The sequence below is a fragment of the Rhodofomes roseus genome (genome assembly GCF_022264815.1).
Source record: "Rhodofomes roseus strain CIRM-BRFM 1785 chromosome Unknown C8Q71scaffold_30, whole genome shotgun sequence".
Classification (NCBI taxonomy): domain Eukaryota; kingdom Fungi; phylum Basidiomycota; class Agaricomycetes; order Polyporales; family Fomitopsidaceae; genus Rhodofomes; species Rhodofomes roseus.
Window position 1 is genome coordinate 179,872 of NW_025952986.1, and position 15,967 is coordinate 195,838.

The following is a 15,967-nucleotide window of genomic DNA, read 5'->3' on the forward strand; positions in this document are numbered from 1 at the left end:
GTTTCGCCGCTCAGGCTTCTGCATGTTGCACTAGTAGCCGTGCGGTTATATGCGTTGATCTGGATCCAAATTTGGTAAGCACCTTGTTCGGAGGTTGATGAAGGTTTCCGTTGGACGCGTACGTAGGCGTACGTCCCTGGAAGGTTCCAATCCACCTATTCACTATGGTGTCGTTTCTGAAAGGCAGAACACATAGTCTGGAGGAGGAGGCAGACTCGTACTATAGAACAGGGAGCCATCGTGGCATTGTATTACGTAATGCTCATGCTGTGCTTACGTATGCACCTACTATCAGAGACCAAGTAAAGAAATGCGTGTCTGTCAATTGCAAGTACCAGTACTACCACTGGTGACTGACCGTGTAGTATTGACTCAATTATTGACAGGATCTGCACTATGTCGACGGAACAACAACTACAAGACTTCATTACACGACAGAGGTCACTATTGTCCCATGAACGGGAGGCAGAGATCGAGCGGTCGTCGCTCCTCCTTTCAAATTGCGGACCGAAGCTACTCGAGCAGAAGGGTCTCGCCCTGACTGGCCTTGGAGTGGCCAGTATCAGGATCGGACTCGGTGGAAAGACGTACGATTGGTCTAGGCTGGATGTGCTGTGACTGACTACATCTCAGGGCCTCACACATGACCACGACTAAATTGTAGACTGGTCGAGTTAGAAAGACCTGCGGCGTATCATTCTACGCCTTTGTTTCCGCCACATACATTCAGGTACGATAACTCTTCTTGAGGCGCATGTTTAATGACAGATTGTATGTCAGACCGGGAGACTTAGCAAAGATCGAAGAGAACGCCTCAGAAGGCGCAACTCGCAAGAAGACTCTCGTAAAAGGAAAGAAGGCAGATTCTTCTGATAATTCGCGTCGTCAATCAACAGAGGGCGTAGTATACAAGGTACTCATGATCTTGTTTCTTCTTTTCGGTAATGATAGATCTTGCTAGGTGTCGGACACACGCATTGTTATAGCAGTCAATGTCTCCGAATCAGGGGGAGATGAACTCGACATCCCTGAACGCTGTAGAGTTCTCAAACTCGCGAACAGTGTTACGTACGACAGGTGAGGCACGACATCAGGTCCTCAAAGAAGAGGCAATGAACATATATGTCGAAGGATGGACAAAGCGATAGACCAACTCGAAAAGATGGTCCTTCCTAACTCAGCCACATCGGTACGCCTTGCGCCCTCCGTTCCTCCTTTAGCCTTTAAACTTTCCGCAGGAGACCGCAAAATCAGCTCCAGAGCAAACACCTCTAGTGAGAGTGCTCATGGGGATTTCGCGGCCCTCTGAGACGCAGAACATCGAAGACATCACATTCTTTGACGACAGTCTGAACGAGAGCCAGCGCGACGCCATCAGGTTTGCGATGCAAGCACCAGAAATCGCTTGTATCCATGGGCCTCCAGGTAAGACATCTTTCCCTAGATCACAACACAACCCGTCGCCTTGCTACGAGGCGGCCCAATGCACCCTCAATGAGCCTCAACTACACGTCCGGCGCTGCAGGCGCCGAAAATCTGCCTTCCGTGACACTCGAAGCAGGGCGCGACTGCGAGTCACCTGTGACGGCACCGTCAGGGCGTCGCGACGTCAGGCGTGTGATGGGTGACGGGCCGTACTGTGTTGTAGTGTACAGTATTGATGCGCACTGGTGTCATTGCTCAAACGTTCGTTGCTATGCCCGCAGGTACAGGGAAGACGCACACGCTCATCGAAATCATCCGTCAAATAACCACCGTAACTCCGGCAAACCCCAAGCCGCTCCGCATAATGGTCTGCGGTGCATCGAACCTGTCCGTGGACAACATTCTTGAGCGGCTACTCGCGTTGCCTGCGCCGACCTATGGTGCGAAACTAAAGGTTACGCGGGTCGGGCACCCTGCTCGTGTGATGGCACACCAAGGCGTGCTTGATTCAACGCTTGAGATGAAGGCTAGCAGGAGCGATCAGGTACGTGCCAATATCACGGCGTAAGGATTGTAACCGTGGTTGAAGTTTGTACACAGGCAGCGCTGGCGAGAGATGTCAAGAAGGAGCTCGAAGAGGCTCTAGACATACTCTCTGGCAAACCGAAAGGTGCTAAAGGCAAGGCACCACGGGGTGCGGAGCGTCGGAAGATGTGGGACGAAGTCAAGGCACTACGCAAAGAGTGAGTAGTCTTCGGTCGCGCTGCTCCGATAGTTCATGGCGGCTCATATCCGACAAAGATACCGTCGGCGTGAAGGAGGGGTCGTTGAGAGCGTCCTTTCGGAGTCACAGGTACGGTACCCTCGTCGATTGAGCTGATGTTTTGTTGACTAGATTCACCAGGTCGTTCTCGCCACATGCCACTCTGCAGGCGGGTGGCAGTTGCGCAATCATCGCTTCGACGTCCTGATCATAGACGAAGCAACGCAAGCCATGGAAGCGGTAAATTTCTCTGTTCCCTGCCTTTCCTGTACGCTGAACAAAATCGACAGGTTTGTTGGGTACCCATTTTCAAGGCTCACAAATTAATCCTTGCTGGAGACCCGATGCAATTGCCTCCGACGATCCTCTCAGCCGACAAGAAACGTCGAGATAAGAAAGGTGGCAAGGGTGACAAGGCGAAAGCCTCGTCCAGTCGAACTACTCCGCAGAAGAATGTGCCCGAGCCGACCAAACAAGTCGCCTCTCCACCTGCCAACGAAATCACAGACCCAGAAGCAGATGAACCGGAGGATAGCGATGATGGCTCCAGTTTCGAGAGTGACGCTGAGATCGACGAAGCCAAGGCACCCGCGGAGCCTGTAGATGATCAAGAGAGCCGGCGAATTTTCCTCAAGAACGAACTCCGACCTCCACGATCGCTCGAGACAACTTTGTTCGATCGCTTGGAGAAGATGTACGGGCCCGGAATCAAACGGTTACTCAACGTTCAGTATCGGTGCATTAGATCTCGCTTGTTGTGTAGCATCGCTCGCTGATACGTTGGTCCTGATCAGCATGCACGCTCAGATCGCGGCATTTCCGTCGAAAGTGATGTACCAGAACAAACTCACCTCCCACCCCTCTGTTGCGTCTCATCTGCTCAAGGATCTCCCGAATGCAAATGCTGCGGATGAGGACGAAGAGAAGGAACTACTCGGGACACCAGTTGCATTCTTCGACACGGCGGGTTGCGAATACTATGAGAGGGTGGAGGGCGATGACGACGAGGGGAGCAGATGCAACGAGAACGAGGCGACTGTGGTGAAGAAATATGTTGAAGAACTGGTAAGCAGCGAGTTCGTGAATGGCTCGGTGTAGCATAGTAACACGCATTCAGGTCGGTGTGGGTGTCTTGCCATCACAAATCGCAGTGATCACACCGTAGGCGTTCAATGACCTCCATTTATGTGCGTTTCTGAGCATGGTTCACAGATATCAAGCCCAAGTCACTCTGTTGACGTCTTTGTTGCGGCCTATATACGGACTCGACCTGGAGATTGGCACGGTTGATGGGATGCAGGGCCGGGAGAAGGAAGCAGTGATAATCAGTCTGGTCAGAAGCAACGAGAAGGTAGGCCACGACGATCATACCTGGCTTCCGTGAAACTCATGTTGCGCCAGCGTGAAGTTGGGTTCCTGAAGGATAAACGAAGACTCAACGGTGCGTTGTTGATTGACCCTGAATACCGTAATTCATTGACCGCCAAAATACAGTCGCGATGACTCGAGCCAGGCGTCATTTGGTCTGTCGGTCGTTTTGTATCTACGAGTCGGACACTTACGATGTCGTGCAGTGTGTAGTAGGTGACTCCTCGACTATCCAGCATGGAGGGCGGTTCCTGAAGGCATGGTCCGCGTGGCTGGAAGCTAACGCAGACGTACGGTTTGCTGGGATAGACTAAGGCTCGTTCAAGTTGTTGTTTTGCTTCATTTATTGGGTTGTATTCGATACAGTCCTGACCTATAGGTAACGTCACTATCGACGCCTATGGGCGTTACAAGTAATACACCTTATCCACCGCAGCAATTCATGATGCAGCTGTTGTCAACAAAATTCCTCAGGTGTGCAAGGATGCGCCGCCTTGACATCGGCCGCAGTTCGAAACGCGAGTGATGCAAGGGAAATGACAGACAACCGTAGTCTGACGGCATCCATGTATGTTTCGGCGAACGCTGTACACAGGCACATTGGTTTATGAGCAGAACATCACGCACACGTGTATAAGTAGATGATGGTACAGACAATGCATGGGATGATATCACTATGGATCAAGACGTAGGAGGGACTACAATACAGCCTAATATACCGAACACGCTGACCAAGTATAAGACGGTCCAGCACCCATCATGATCAGCCTAATAACATTATGTGATGCACGCGAACACCAGGCGCACAGCTCAATACTCCTGGATCTCGGATAGCGATGCGTACTCCGAAGTTGTCTGGTCGTCGTCATCATAGTACTCTTGAACCACCTCGCGCATGGCATAACGCATGATGGGCGTAATTGGCACGAGCTTAGGTCCAACTATGTCTTCCTCGTAGTCGTCAGGAGGCTGCTGGCTCATCATCTGCTCGTGCGCACGCAGAATCTCCTCCTCCGACATAGGCACCATCTCGCCCTCCTCCGTGCCCATCTCGTTATAGTCGTTCACCGCCGTCGCACTGCTCCCCGCAGCAAACTGCACGCGACTCTCGCGCCCCGGCACGCGCACGCTATCCCGCATCCGAGTGCTATCGCGGAGCCTCATGCTCAGCGCCCGCGAGTCTACTCCCTCTTTGGTGATAGGGTCCGTCCACCGCAGGTCCAAGATCCGTCCGCGCACCATGCCGTCTACTGCGCGGGCTCCTAGCTCGCGGCAAAGGAGGAAATAGGGCAGCGATCGTGCTCCAGGCTGGGCCAGGCGATTCATGACCTTGAGGAGTTGAATGGCGGTGAAGTCCGCGTGGAACTCAGGCGCATCTCCTCCGTCTGCAGCTACCGGGGCGAAAGTCGATGGCGCTGCGTGCGGCTGTCGGTTCAGCGGCGAATAAATACGGAAACCGGAATTGGACCCAGGGGAAGGTGGGACGCGCTGTTGCGCAGTCTGTGACCCGTCGTGCGCATGTTCGGAAGGCGGTGTAGCGTCTGATGCTGGAGCAGGGCCTTGCGAAGCCGGTGGTGCTTGTGCAGAGTGTATGATGTGCAAATTGAGAAGTGCGTGCGCTTGGAGAAAGTGCGAGCCTTGCTTGACTGCGAACACGGTGAGATCGCGTGTATCTGGGGGATGAATTAGTACAAACGTACTGTCCAGCTTTCCATTGGCGTTCACTGGAGAAGGGAGGCATTCAGTCCATGCCGAGCACACATCGGGGAATCGACTCACCGTAATCTGTGATGAAATCTTGCCAGTGGGCCAATTTGCCTCCGAACGCTTCGTACAGCTGTTCGAAGTCGAGCTTCGGACGGAGCTCCTCCGGAACGTTCGGCAAGATTCTGTCGCGGAAGAACCGCCGCGTGTCCCCTTTGGCGTAGTCGCCTATTGTAATCACCTGAGATGAATGTGAGCCGCTGCAGATCAGACATACCCATTGCCATACCTTGCAATGCTGCATGACATTGAGCTGGCGCAACCACGTCTGGTAGAACGGGTCGCTCGTCGCGTGTATGACATGGCACAGCCGATCCTGTTTCGTCAGCACCAGCATCGCGTCGAGCAACGACTTCATGGCGTCGACCGAGTGGATGAGAGCCGGTCTGCCCCGCCCATCAGTCAACTCCCCCACCTCGGGACGTAATACACATGGAGGTGACTTACAGCTTGTGCGCCTCGTCAATGAAGAAGACCGGGATCTTCTTCACCGGCGGCGCGCGCGCCTTTCCGTTCTCCTTTGCCCCGTGCCGCGCATCACCGTTCATGCTCCCCTGCTGCGACTGCTTGCGAGCAGTCGCCTCCGCCTTTGAGCGCCGGCCGCCGAAAAGGCGTTTGCGCCACGATGGTCTGGTGTCCTTGGTTTGATCGTTGACAGTGCGCACCGACGAGGCATCCGACTCCGCTTTGCGCTCTGCTGCACATACGGCCTCCATGTCGGGCTGGAAGTTCCAGTAGCGGAGCAGAGAGCTCTAGGGTATCTATTAGCTACCGGCTGAATCTAGGAGCGGCAACGCACCTGGAACAGCTCCATCAGACGGGCGATGTCACTTGTCTTGATTTCGCCCATCGTCAAGTGAGCGGTGCCCTCGCCGGACTGCCCAGAGACTCTTCGCTCGACGTTCAGTCTGTCGTGCTGCGACATCCAACAGGGTCAGATCGTACAGAGAGCAGCAGACAACCCTAATGCATACCTTGAACGCCCAGGCCTCTTTCTCAAACTCTCCGTACCCGGGCAGGTCCGAGTCTTGAGAGAGGGCCGTGAAGTACGCCTCCATCTGTTGGCTGCATAGAGTACACGTTAGCGATGTATCGTGCGCCCGGCCACGCAAAGCTCACCTGAGACTCATGTACAGACTGGGCAGGTCAGCGAACCCCGCAATCCGGAGGTCAAAGTGCAGCACATGGTACGTCGAGCGTGTCAACACCTGGCGCAGGAGGGCCGTCTGCAAAACGCGTCGCCGCATCATCGTCAATATCTCGTGCAACCTGCGCAAGGACCCCGGGCGGTGTCTCCATTCGATCATCGGAGACACACGATCCTCGCTGGCCGTCATAAAGATTTACCTTGCCAACACTGCTTGCCCCGAAGAGCACAGTGAAACTCGGCTCGCCTTCGAGAGCACGCTCGATGGCCTTCAGCTCCGCCGGACGGTCAAAGAACCCAGGTAGACTCGAAAAGGTGTGCGTCGGACTGAGCTGTGCACGCTCTCGCGCTTCAGCCAGTTCTCTGCGAGTATCTTCGAGCATTTTCCTGGATTCCGTGAGGGAGCGCAACGTCTCGGACGGCTGCAATCAAGTCGACGTGAGCAACTAGTCCAGAGCTAACTAACCGAGCTTACATTTGCGAGCACACTTAGGATCTCTCCGATGCCAAAGAAGTTGCGCCTTTTGACGTCGACGGGCAGGGGCATGCCGCGGCGGTGGGGAATATTCGAGCGGAAAAGCCACTGGACGTGCAGCCTCGCCGTAGGACCCAAGGTGTGCAGGCTCTGTCTGCGAGACGAAGGGGGCGAGGAAGCGTGCGCACGCGGGCGAGGACGTGGCGTGGGGGACTGCAGGCCACTGATCGTCTGCTGTTGGTTGACGGTGCCGTCCCTGCGTGCCATACGATCACGCTGAGCTCGATGAAGAAAGAAGTCAGAAAGAAGATATAGATTAGGCGTCAAGAAGGCGAGAATTGAAGAGCGATAGTGGGCATGGGATGAGCTGGAGATGAAGGTGAAGTGAGGCGCAGATATGAAGCTGCGCCAGGACATTGCCCGCTGTTCTGCATGCGGCAGAAGCTTGCTGCATCCTCGATTAGACCGCCACGCCACGCCGCATAGCTGCTTCATGATGCGGCCGCGAATACTTCACTGCCGAACAGGTGGCCTACGCACGTTGTGTCCGCGAGGAGATACGTCAACACGGTCGCGAGACTTGAGTCAATAGTGCTCTAGACCATATTGTCCCTGCAGAGTATATGGACATTCGACTCGAGTGTGGCTCCGTCTGTGTGGGAGATGACAATTCGTGGTGGAACTTGGAAGTCCGAGTTAAAAGTCGAACTGCAGGAAAGTAGGCGCCGGACTGCAAGGTTGAAGGTTTGATGATGACGCGTGACGCGTGACGGGTCACCATAAAAGGAACTTACTTAATTAGTGACGCTATAGTATACTTATACCATCACTGAACAGTATGTTTTGCGAGGGAAGCATGCTTACGGCTATCCTGGAGTAAACCCTGCGTCGGTCCTTGGTCTGTGTGATTTGTCAGAAAGTGGCCATTGTAATGTCAATGCGAACATTGCGAAGCGTCAATGGTCATGACGTCATACGCCACCCCGATCCAATCTCCTGTTTCTTCTCTCCATTGCTCATTTGAGTCATGCATACTATGCGCCCCGCGAACAGAAAAGCAATACAATATGGCCCCGTATATCTGCTAAATGTAGTACTCAACCGGCGCGCTCGCGACGAATGGGAGGGCGGAAGCGGGGGATCGGATGTAGGACGTTGAACTTGACAGGAAGGCGGGCGCGTCGACGACTCAGCACTGCTGTCGGACGGTGCCGCACCTATGTGCTACCGCGCTGTCGCTGTCAGCCTCGCACCGAGACTATGGTCCGCCGTACGAATCCGAAAAGCCGAAGGGGAACCAACGTCGTCCGGGCGGGTGTCCAATGGTAGGTACCTTCCTTTTACGATATCGTTCCTTCCCGATACGTCGTCGGACAGTCGCTCTTCACAAATCACGCTTCCTTTCGAACTCGCTACGGATTTTCGATGCCATTCTTAGTTCCTTATGTTGTTTTCCCTCTTGCTCGCTCCGTCACGGTGAGTTCTTATAAAGGGCCGAGTCGGCCGTTTGCACCACCGATTGTCTCCCTACTTCTCTTTCCTTTACTTCGCGAGCCTCAAGATGCCCCTGCACGGACGAGCGACGCGACGGTCGCGCGTGCACTTCGAAGTCGAGCAAGACCGACTAGGCCGCCTTGCTCCTCAATTCATTTCACTTCACAGATATGGAAACCGAAAGTGAGCAGCCTCGCTTCCTGTCACAGAAGTGACATCTGGTGATCCGTGATCTCGGCTATCGGGTCACGGTTAGGCGACGCGCGTCACAGAACCCCGTTGCGCCGCGCCACATCCCCGACGCGCACACTTCATCGTCATTGTCACCGAGAGCGAACTCGAGCTTCAAGTAATACATTAGTGTATACGCAAATTTGCACTTCGACACGTAGCAGTAAGCTTTTTACAGTAACTCACGCGTACTCATGAAACATCCGCAAACTTAACAGTAGCCCAGACTGCGGCTTGTTGCGGGTTGTTTGGTCGCCACTTGCTCCTCGCGCCAGCGAACGCGGCCAGTCTTTCTCAGTGCCGCCGCGACCGCCTTCCCGAATATCCATCTCAGGGGCAACGCCCGCCAGCGCGCAGGCACGGAGATAGGGCTTCACCTTGGCCTCTCGAGGACAGGTGCTGACCCCCCGTCCCTTCCCTGGCTCGCTGTTCCTGGCTGGTACGGGTCTACAGCGCTGCACGGCCACCTGAAAATCACCACCCACCGTGCCCCCAGTACTCCGCGCCCCCGGCGCGCAACTCCGGCTCTCCAAAGCATGATAGTGGTTCCATACATGAGCCAGAGAGTGCGCCACGAGCAGCCTGCCAAACCGCAGGCAACGTTCTTAGCCGCGCTCTGTAAGTCGCTCCCCGTCCACCCACCTTCAGCGCGCCCTCACTGGCTTGTCCGCAGCCTGCTGAAACACCCCGAAAACCGCCCTGGGATTCGCTATCCACCGGCGAGCAGCTCGCGTTGCACGTCCTCTCGAGTGTTCGCTGCGCGCGCGTCTCGAAGCCTCGCAAGCCGCATCTAGCCAATCGCCTAGTGGATGTGCGCGCAGGACGCTCCTACCACTCATAGCTGCTTTGGACGCCAATGTCGCCGCATGCAAGGTACGCCAGGTCGTTGATCTACGCGCCAGCGGGCTGAGGAGCACATCTCGACCTTCCAAGAAGATATCTCACTGGCTTCGAGGTGCGGAACCTTTCCACTCCCGAGTTCAAGCGCGCTGCCTGGGCGCAACGGCGGGCACCAAGTCTGCAGCAACCTTCCTTGGAGCAGCCCCGGGGAAAGGTCCTTGCGCTGTGGTCCAGCGGCGGCTTCGACGTCACCCTTTTCTACTACTACTGGTCCGACACAGTGCACTTCCGCGCAAACCTCCGCGATGTTGCTATTTTGCACGGCGCTGTACTCCACTACCTCCCACGTTGCGGCAAGGCATGCCATCGGCGGCATCTTATTCCTCGACCTCTGTACCTCTGTGATGAAGACCGCGAGCTCTGTTTCGGGAGGTTGGCGGGGAGCAGGCGGACATGGGCAAGCTGAGGAGCGTGCGCTGCTAATCATTAGTCGTCAAAGTGCACGTAACCAGCGAGACTGCGGTACCAGTAGTATTGTCCGCTATAGGATACATACGCAATGAAGACTTAAGAGATAACTCCAGGGCCCTAGGGCCTGCCTGTATCACAAGAGTGCTGCCGCGGCGTTTGGTAACAGAAAGTACTGAACTTGAAGTACTGGTGTGATAATTCGTTGTGCACGTGCGGTTCACTCGCGCTTGCGCGGGTCGTTCGCGCTGCGGCCGTGAATCTGTTTGCTCTGGGCACCGGCCAGCTGCCTTGTTGTTGCTTGAAGCTTGTTCTGTTCCTTGGTTGGCGATCTGCTGGTATGCGCCGGTATGCCTCCTTCGAGGCAGAAGAGAACAAAACCGGAACGGCCGCACGCCCCATTGCTCCGTCTGTGAATGCTTCATACGACAGTGGCCGCCGTAGCTGACTACCGCACTGGCCACATACAGCGTCCGCACTTGGTCTACCCGAGAACTTAGAAGCTCAAGGTCCAACAAAGCAGGTTAATCAGCATCGTCCTTGCCGTGCGTTGTACATTCGCCGCCGCCGCTCGTACATTTTGTCCCTCATGTCTAGTAACAGCGCCAGATGAAAAGCTCCGACCAGTGTTCGAATTTTACTGGCATTTGGGCATGTCAGACGTTGACATTGCCGTGCATGTGATGGACCACTTCGATAAGGAGTGTTATGGCATAACGTACGTCTCTTTGCAGCCCTTAGATTCTTGTCAGCCTACTAGTACTAACTGAGTTGTGTTCTCCAGTGTGTACACTATCCGCCGCCGCCGCCAAGCATGGGGCTTCCGCAGCACCTGCAAACAGGGACACACCATCCAAAGCATCCATACGCATGTCCAGGCGATCAAGAAGCAGTTCCCGAACATTGGAGCCGACCGACTTCGGAAGGTGCTGCGACACAATGACAAGATTCGCGTCCCCAAGTGAGCACCGCTCTCCTCGTGCTGTGTTCTGTGGGTGTATGACACTAAGTGCGATGATTGAAGGGCACTTGTACTCGAGTACTTGCGGCTTACGGAGCCTGAGGCAGTTGCAGCGAGGCGCTTTCGCAAGTTCACGCGTCGCCAATTCGTTTCTGCGGGTGTCCACGACATGTGGTGTATCGACCAACATGAAAAACTCAAACGTCACGGCCTCTTTTGGCACGTTGGGCTCGACCCATTTCCTGGGGTTACACATTGGTGCCGGGTGTGGTGGACGGTCAAGAATCCCACTCTGATCACAAGGTACCATCTGGATGCTGGGCGTGCGATTCAAGGTATGAGGCTCCGCTGATACACGCACATGTAGTATACCTGATAGTATGATGTACCTGTTGCCAGGAATTCCGCTCACGACTCAGAGTGATCCCGGTACAGAGAACTTTGGAGTTGCCTATGCACAGACAGCTCTTCGTCACCGGCTCGATGCTGCGCTCTCCGGTTCCATTCAGCACCGCTTCTTTCGCAAGCACGGGAACATCAAACCTGAAATCTTTTGGTCATTGTTCCGTCGGTCGTTCATTCCTGCCTTCGAGCGGATGATTGATGATGGAGTTGAACAAGGGTGGTATGACATTGGAGATCCACTCGAGATGTAAGCTGGTCGGATCTTGACCTTACTGCTTGTGTTCCTAACTCCTGTTTGTAATGAAGGTTGGTGTTCCGATATGTCTTCATACCATATCTCCAGCGCGAGACAGATGCCTGGGTTCATCTCCAGAACTGGACGAAGCGACGTGCGGACCGCAAGAAGGTCCTTCCGAATGGTATCCCGATGCTCGTGATGCAGAAGCCACATAAATTCAACGCAGCTGATTACAAGGTGTGTCTTGTTGCTCGCTTTGTCATGTCTCAATAGTCGCTTATTGAAGCATTAGATTCCTGTCTCGAGCGAGCTCTTTGATGAGATAGAGGCTATCTACGCCCCTCGGCATGATCCTGTGTTCAAGCTTGTCCCAGACGACTTTGCTTTGCGCGCCAACATGGTGTGGACGGCTATTGGTTGTCCTGAACCCCGATTTGATACTGTCTGGGACGTCTACCGGCGCATCCTAGCGGGTCTGCGCAGTATGCCCGCTGATAACACATTTCAGAGCATGCTTGACGAAACTCGGCAGGCTCATCACATGCCTGAAGAATCTGATTCCGAACCATGCATGCCTGCTAATCTTGTTGATATTCCATTCGCTCGTCAACGTGTCGGAGATGTGGCCGCCGCAGTGCACCCGCCAGAGCAAGCAGAGCAGAGCGCCGCTGATGATGATGGCGATGGCGACTTGTTTGCTGATATCTCCGATGCGGAGGTTCTCGACGACTCAGATAGTCATGGAATCGGATTGGACTTCTTCTGATTAGCATGCTCGGGCTAGTTCATACATAGTACTCGCAACTATCACTTATTCATTATCCAAGCCATGACCGCATAGGGCTCACTTCACATAAATGAGATCACACCGGCAATGCACTGCTGTACGGGACACGAGGAGTCGGCAAAGGCATCGAGGCATATTGCCGCAACCAATCTACTGCCATGTCCTGCCTGAGTGTGACTGGCTAGCCAGTCCTTGCTCAGATCCACCCACATCAAGTCTTGTTTGTGTTCGTTCTCAAGGTTCTTGTCTTTGGTGCTCTATAGGACTCAGGCGGCTGGCCGGCGCCATGTCGGACTCGTCAAGCTCGAGGGTGATTGCCAGTCTGTCCTTCAACCCTGGTTCATCCCACGTTGCAGGCGGCGACGTCATGGTACGGTGCGAGAGGGCTGCTTGTCGCAGGCAATATCCCTCTAGCGAAAGGAAGAGTGTCAACCTGAAAGGCCGGGATACCAGTAGCGGCACTCAGCAGAGAATCCGTGTATGCCCGGACTGCTATCGCTACTACACCGACAAGGCTGGGTCTATCTGTGTCCCGAGGACCTCAGTGTCACAGTCTCAAAGCAAAGGTAGCTGAATTCTACTTCTTGGTTCACTGGCCGGGGATTGTGAGTTGATACAATATCACATAGTACGTGGCCAGCCTGTGTCGGCGCCCGTGAATCACGATCAGATACGCAAACAAGTCTCCGCTGCGCAAAGAGGTATGTCATAAAAGTTTCTAAGCTGGGCTGGTAGTCATCGGAGCCATTCCCACTGTGCAGGAAACCAGTCAAACGTGCAACCTGTTGCACCATCATGGCCGCCGCGCCAACTGGAAGTCCCACACGTTGCAATGCCACCGCCACCTCTTCCGATATCACCTCGCAAGACCTCCAGATCGCAACGAAACCTTATCAGTCCACAGGGCCATGCAGCTGGCCCGGCTGGGCAAGGACGTCCTTTCATTATGCCTCCTCTTGCTGTTCCTATACCCTCGACGTCGAGTTATCCAGAGGCCCATAGTGAATATCGGGAGACCCGACAGATGCTTCGAATGCGTGCAATATCAGGGGGACACACGGAACACACCGTTGTCTTGAGCGTCCGGCTAGTAGCAAGGGAGAAGGGCCGTGCGAAGGCTCGTGTACTCTTGGTACGTTCACTGACTTCATGACAAGCCCCATAATTGATCACCGTTGCTCCCGGGCCATTCTTCTACAGGCGCGATCACTGGAATACATCCCTTCCAGCGTCAACAAGAAGAATTTGCTGAACATCATCCTCCATGCTTTCAGCCCAGATTGGCTTAAGGAGTACGGCGGCCATTGCCTTCGACTAGAACATGTTGAGGCGTTGTGGAACTCAAAAGACTGTGACCTTGACGACGACGAACACCCAATCAAGGATCTCTGTATTGTGAACGGCAAGCCGAAGAAAGGAGCTCCGATCATCATCATGGCTGTAATTGACGGTGCTGTTGTCTCTGATGCCGAGCGCTATAAGAAAGCCCGCGCACAGCTCTCACCTGCCTGCGAGGATGGACTGGACAATGACTCTGACGAGGTTCGTCCAAGACTCCCGTTCGGGCTCTCATTTGATTTTTTCCACTATGTTGACACATTCACATCCTATAGCCAGTCATGGAGCTAGTCGCCTCGGCCACGCGCCTCCAGCCTGAGAGTCCTTCACAAACCTCAGCCATGCGGCCGGGCGAGCCTCGGGCTTCGTCCCGCCCCCCTCAGCCACGGCCGCGGCCACGCCCCACTGCAAAATCACTTCAGAAGCGAAAGAGAGACAACTCGCCCCCGCCATTTGAATCGCAGGCCAATCCAGCCTGTCCACAGGTTTGGACTTCCTTCTTTCTTCCACACAGGCGTAGGGTACTAACGTGGTCATTTCATTGCTAGCCTAGTAGCGGGCTGGACTACTGCGAGCCTAGCAGTGCCCCCGAGTTGCGGCCAGCTGCTAAGCGCCGCCGAGCGTCGCCGCCTGCTGGTAGTTCAAACGATCCTGGCACTGCCGGGACTTCTTTAGTCCGCATTAAGCAAGCTCTTTCTGGACAGCGTGAACCGCAGGAGAAGGACATATTGGGTTTCCGTGAGTCTTTCCCTTATGATCACTGTCATGAGGATGCTAAAAATAGGGATCGTCTTCGAATTCCATGTCAATTGTCTAAATATCTAGTGAGTGCAACTAGTGTCCCAATCTTGTTCTATGAGTGTCCCGTTAGGTCGTACGATGATCTCATCAGCGAGCAGAGCAAATCCTCGTCTGATACCAGCCTCGGGTTTCTCACTTGGATGCATGGTACTCGACCTGTCACAGCGACGATGTTCTACAACGCCGGCCACCGAGTCCAGTCTGGCGCTTTCAAGACGATGCGGCGTGGACGTATCGACCCATCACCATTCTCCTCGTCTGACGGGCGTGTTGCGGTGAAGCAACTACGCGCCAACACCTCATCCTCGGTAGCGTCCGGTAGCGCTGTACAGCCAAATGAACCTGTCACGGAGCGTATTGCTCAGCTTGTCACCGATGTGCTTGCTACGCTTTGGGCAGATGCGCTTCTCCAGGCTGTTTACGACTTCATTCACGCATACGAGGCCGAGCACCACGCACCATGCCCGTTGGAAATCCCTCGCTTTCGTTACGTCCGCACGGGTTTGGCTGTTACAAACATTCCCGACGCACGCCCAGGCGACAAGGTCGTGTACCTGGTGGAGGAGCTCATTGATCCAGAGGTGGACGGCGAGTGGAGAAAGTATATGAACAATAATACAGCTCGTCACCGCTTCGCCGACTCGGAAACAAGTGATTCGCAAAACTTCAAGCGAGGAGAGTTCCTCACGTTTTGTCAGCATTTCCAATACTGTCATACGGGCGCTCAAGCGTTCACGACCGACTTCCAAGGTATGAGACAATATTTGTTTCTTGGTAGACGAAGACAGACTCAATGATATGTACTAGGAGGCAAGAGTCTACTGTCGGATCCGCAGATCATCACAGATCCGTACGTCTGGATTGTTTTTGGCTCATTTTTGCCGGTTTTTTCCAAACCTCTGATGCCATGATTGGACTCTTGGTAGCTGCCTTGGCCGCGAACTGTTCAGCAAGGGAAACCTCGCCAGTACACACCGCGACTTCCAGTGGGATCATGTCTGCAATGACTATTGCAAGTACTTTGAGCTCCCGGACTGTGGCGAGTTGTGAAGGTCTTCATCCGAAAGACGTTCGAGTGGCCGAGCAGTGCCAGGCATCGGTGAGCACGGTTGAATCATACTCCAGATTCAATCGAAGCACTAATGCACTTATTGTTCAGCAGGACAGTGACAGCGCAACGCCCCGGGGGTCCTAGATGTCTGTTGAATTAGAAGCCTGAGCCGTGATCATCCTCCCTATAACGCAGTCGCAGTCTGAGCACGCTGCCGTTCATTCAACGAGATGGTGTTAATGTCCATAGTAGTATGCCTTTAATCACTGCGACAATCCGTACTACATTACATTCATCACTACTACACCGTGCATCCCTAGTACATGCTATGATCCCCCATCTCCGAGTCCGAGTCACACTCGCTCACTACTACACATATGTTAACCATAATGCAGCCAGTTTGGCATCGTA

At 54.3% G+C, this 15,967-nt stretch overlaps 4 protein-coding genes across 4 annotated transcripts; 3 read left to right on the forward strand and 1 right to left on the reverse strand.

Annotated features, from left to right (window-relative positions):
• Positions 1-336: 336 nt before the first annotated feature.
• On the forward strand, positions 337-4,022 carry C8Q71DRAFT_785091 (P-loop containing nucleoside triphosphate hydrolase protein). The gene is made up of 17 exons (XM_047925061.1): positions 337-587; positions 665-730; positions 781-913; positions 962-1,077; positions 1,132-1,189; positions 1,239-1,425; positions 1,707-1,969; positions 2,026-2,168; positions 2,227-2,278; positions 2,330-2,428; positions 2,479-2,924; positions 2,983-3,253; positions 3,306-3,349; positions 3,401-3,539; positions 3,590-3,629; positions 3,683-3,711; positions 3,763-4,022. The coding sequence occupies exons 1-17, from the start codon at positions 397-399 to the stop codon at positions 3,868-3,870; spliced, it is 2,385 nt and encodes a 794-aa protein (XP_047773890.1). The 5' UTR covers positions 337-396; the 3' UTR covers positions 3,871-4,022.
• On the reverse strand, positions 3,936-7,648 carry C8Q71DRAFT_785103 (uncharacterized protein). Its single transcript, XM_047925062.1, has 11 exons — positions 7,483-7,648; positions 6,943-7,218; positions 6,668-6,889; positions 6,440-6,546; positions 6,295-6,385; positions 6,120-6,236; positions 5,768-6,072; positions 5,550-5,706; positions 5,336-5,501; positions 5,257-5,280; positions 3,936-5,202 (listed from the first exon to the last, which is right to left on the reverse strand). Exons 2-11 carry the CDS (start codon positions 7,207-7,209, stop codon positions 4,367-4,369), a joined length of 2,292 nt encoding a protein of 763 aa, XP_047773891.1. The 5' UTR covers positions 7,210-7,218; positions 7,483-7,648; the 3' UTR covers positions 3,936-4,366.
• Positions 7,649-10,216: 2,568 nt separating this feature from the next.
• Positions 10,217-12,401, forward strand: C8Q71DRAFT_842462 (uncharacterized protein). The gene is made up of 8 exons (XM_047926548.1): positions 10,217-10,383; positions 10,446-10,520; positions 10,579-10,693; positions 10,760-10,936; positions 11,000-11,271; positions 11,336-11,588; positions 11,648-11,816; positions 11,872-12,401. The coding sequence occupies exons 1-8, from the start codon at positions 10,326-10,328 to the stop codon at positions 12,343-12,345; spliced, it is 1,593 nt and encodes a 530-aa protein (XP_047773892.1). The 5' UTR covers positions 10,217-10,325; the 3' UTR covers positions 12,346-12,401.
• Positions 12,402-14,189: 1,788 nt separating this feature from the next.
• Positions 14,190-15,712, forward strand: C8Q71DRAFT_360388 (uncharacterized protein). Its single transcript, XM_047918066.1, has 5 exons — positions 14,190-14,442; positions 14,530-15,255; positions 15,313-15,355; positions 15,432-15,604; positions 15,665-15,712. Exons 2-4 carry the CDS (start codon positions 14,646-14,648, stop codon positions 15,553-15,555), a joined length of 777 nt encoding a protein of 258 aa, XP_047773893.1. The 5' UTR covers positions 14,190-14,442; positions 14,530-14,645; the 3' UTR covers positions 15,556-15,604; positions 15,665-15,712.
• Positions 15,713-15,967: the final 255 nt, after the last annotated feature.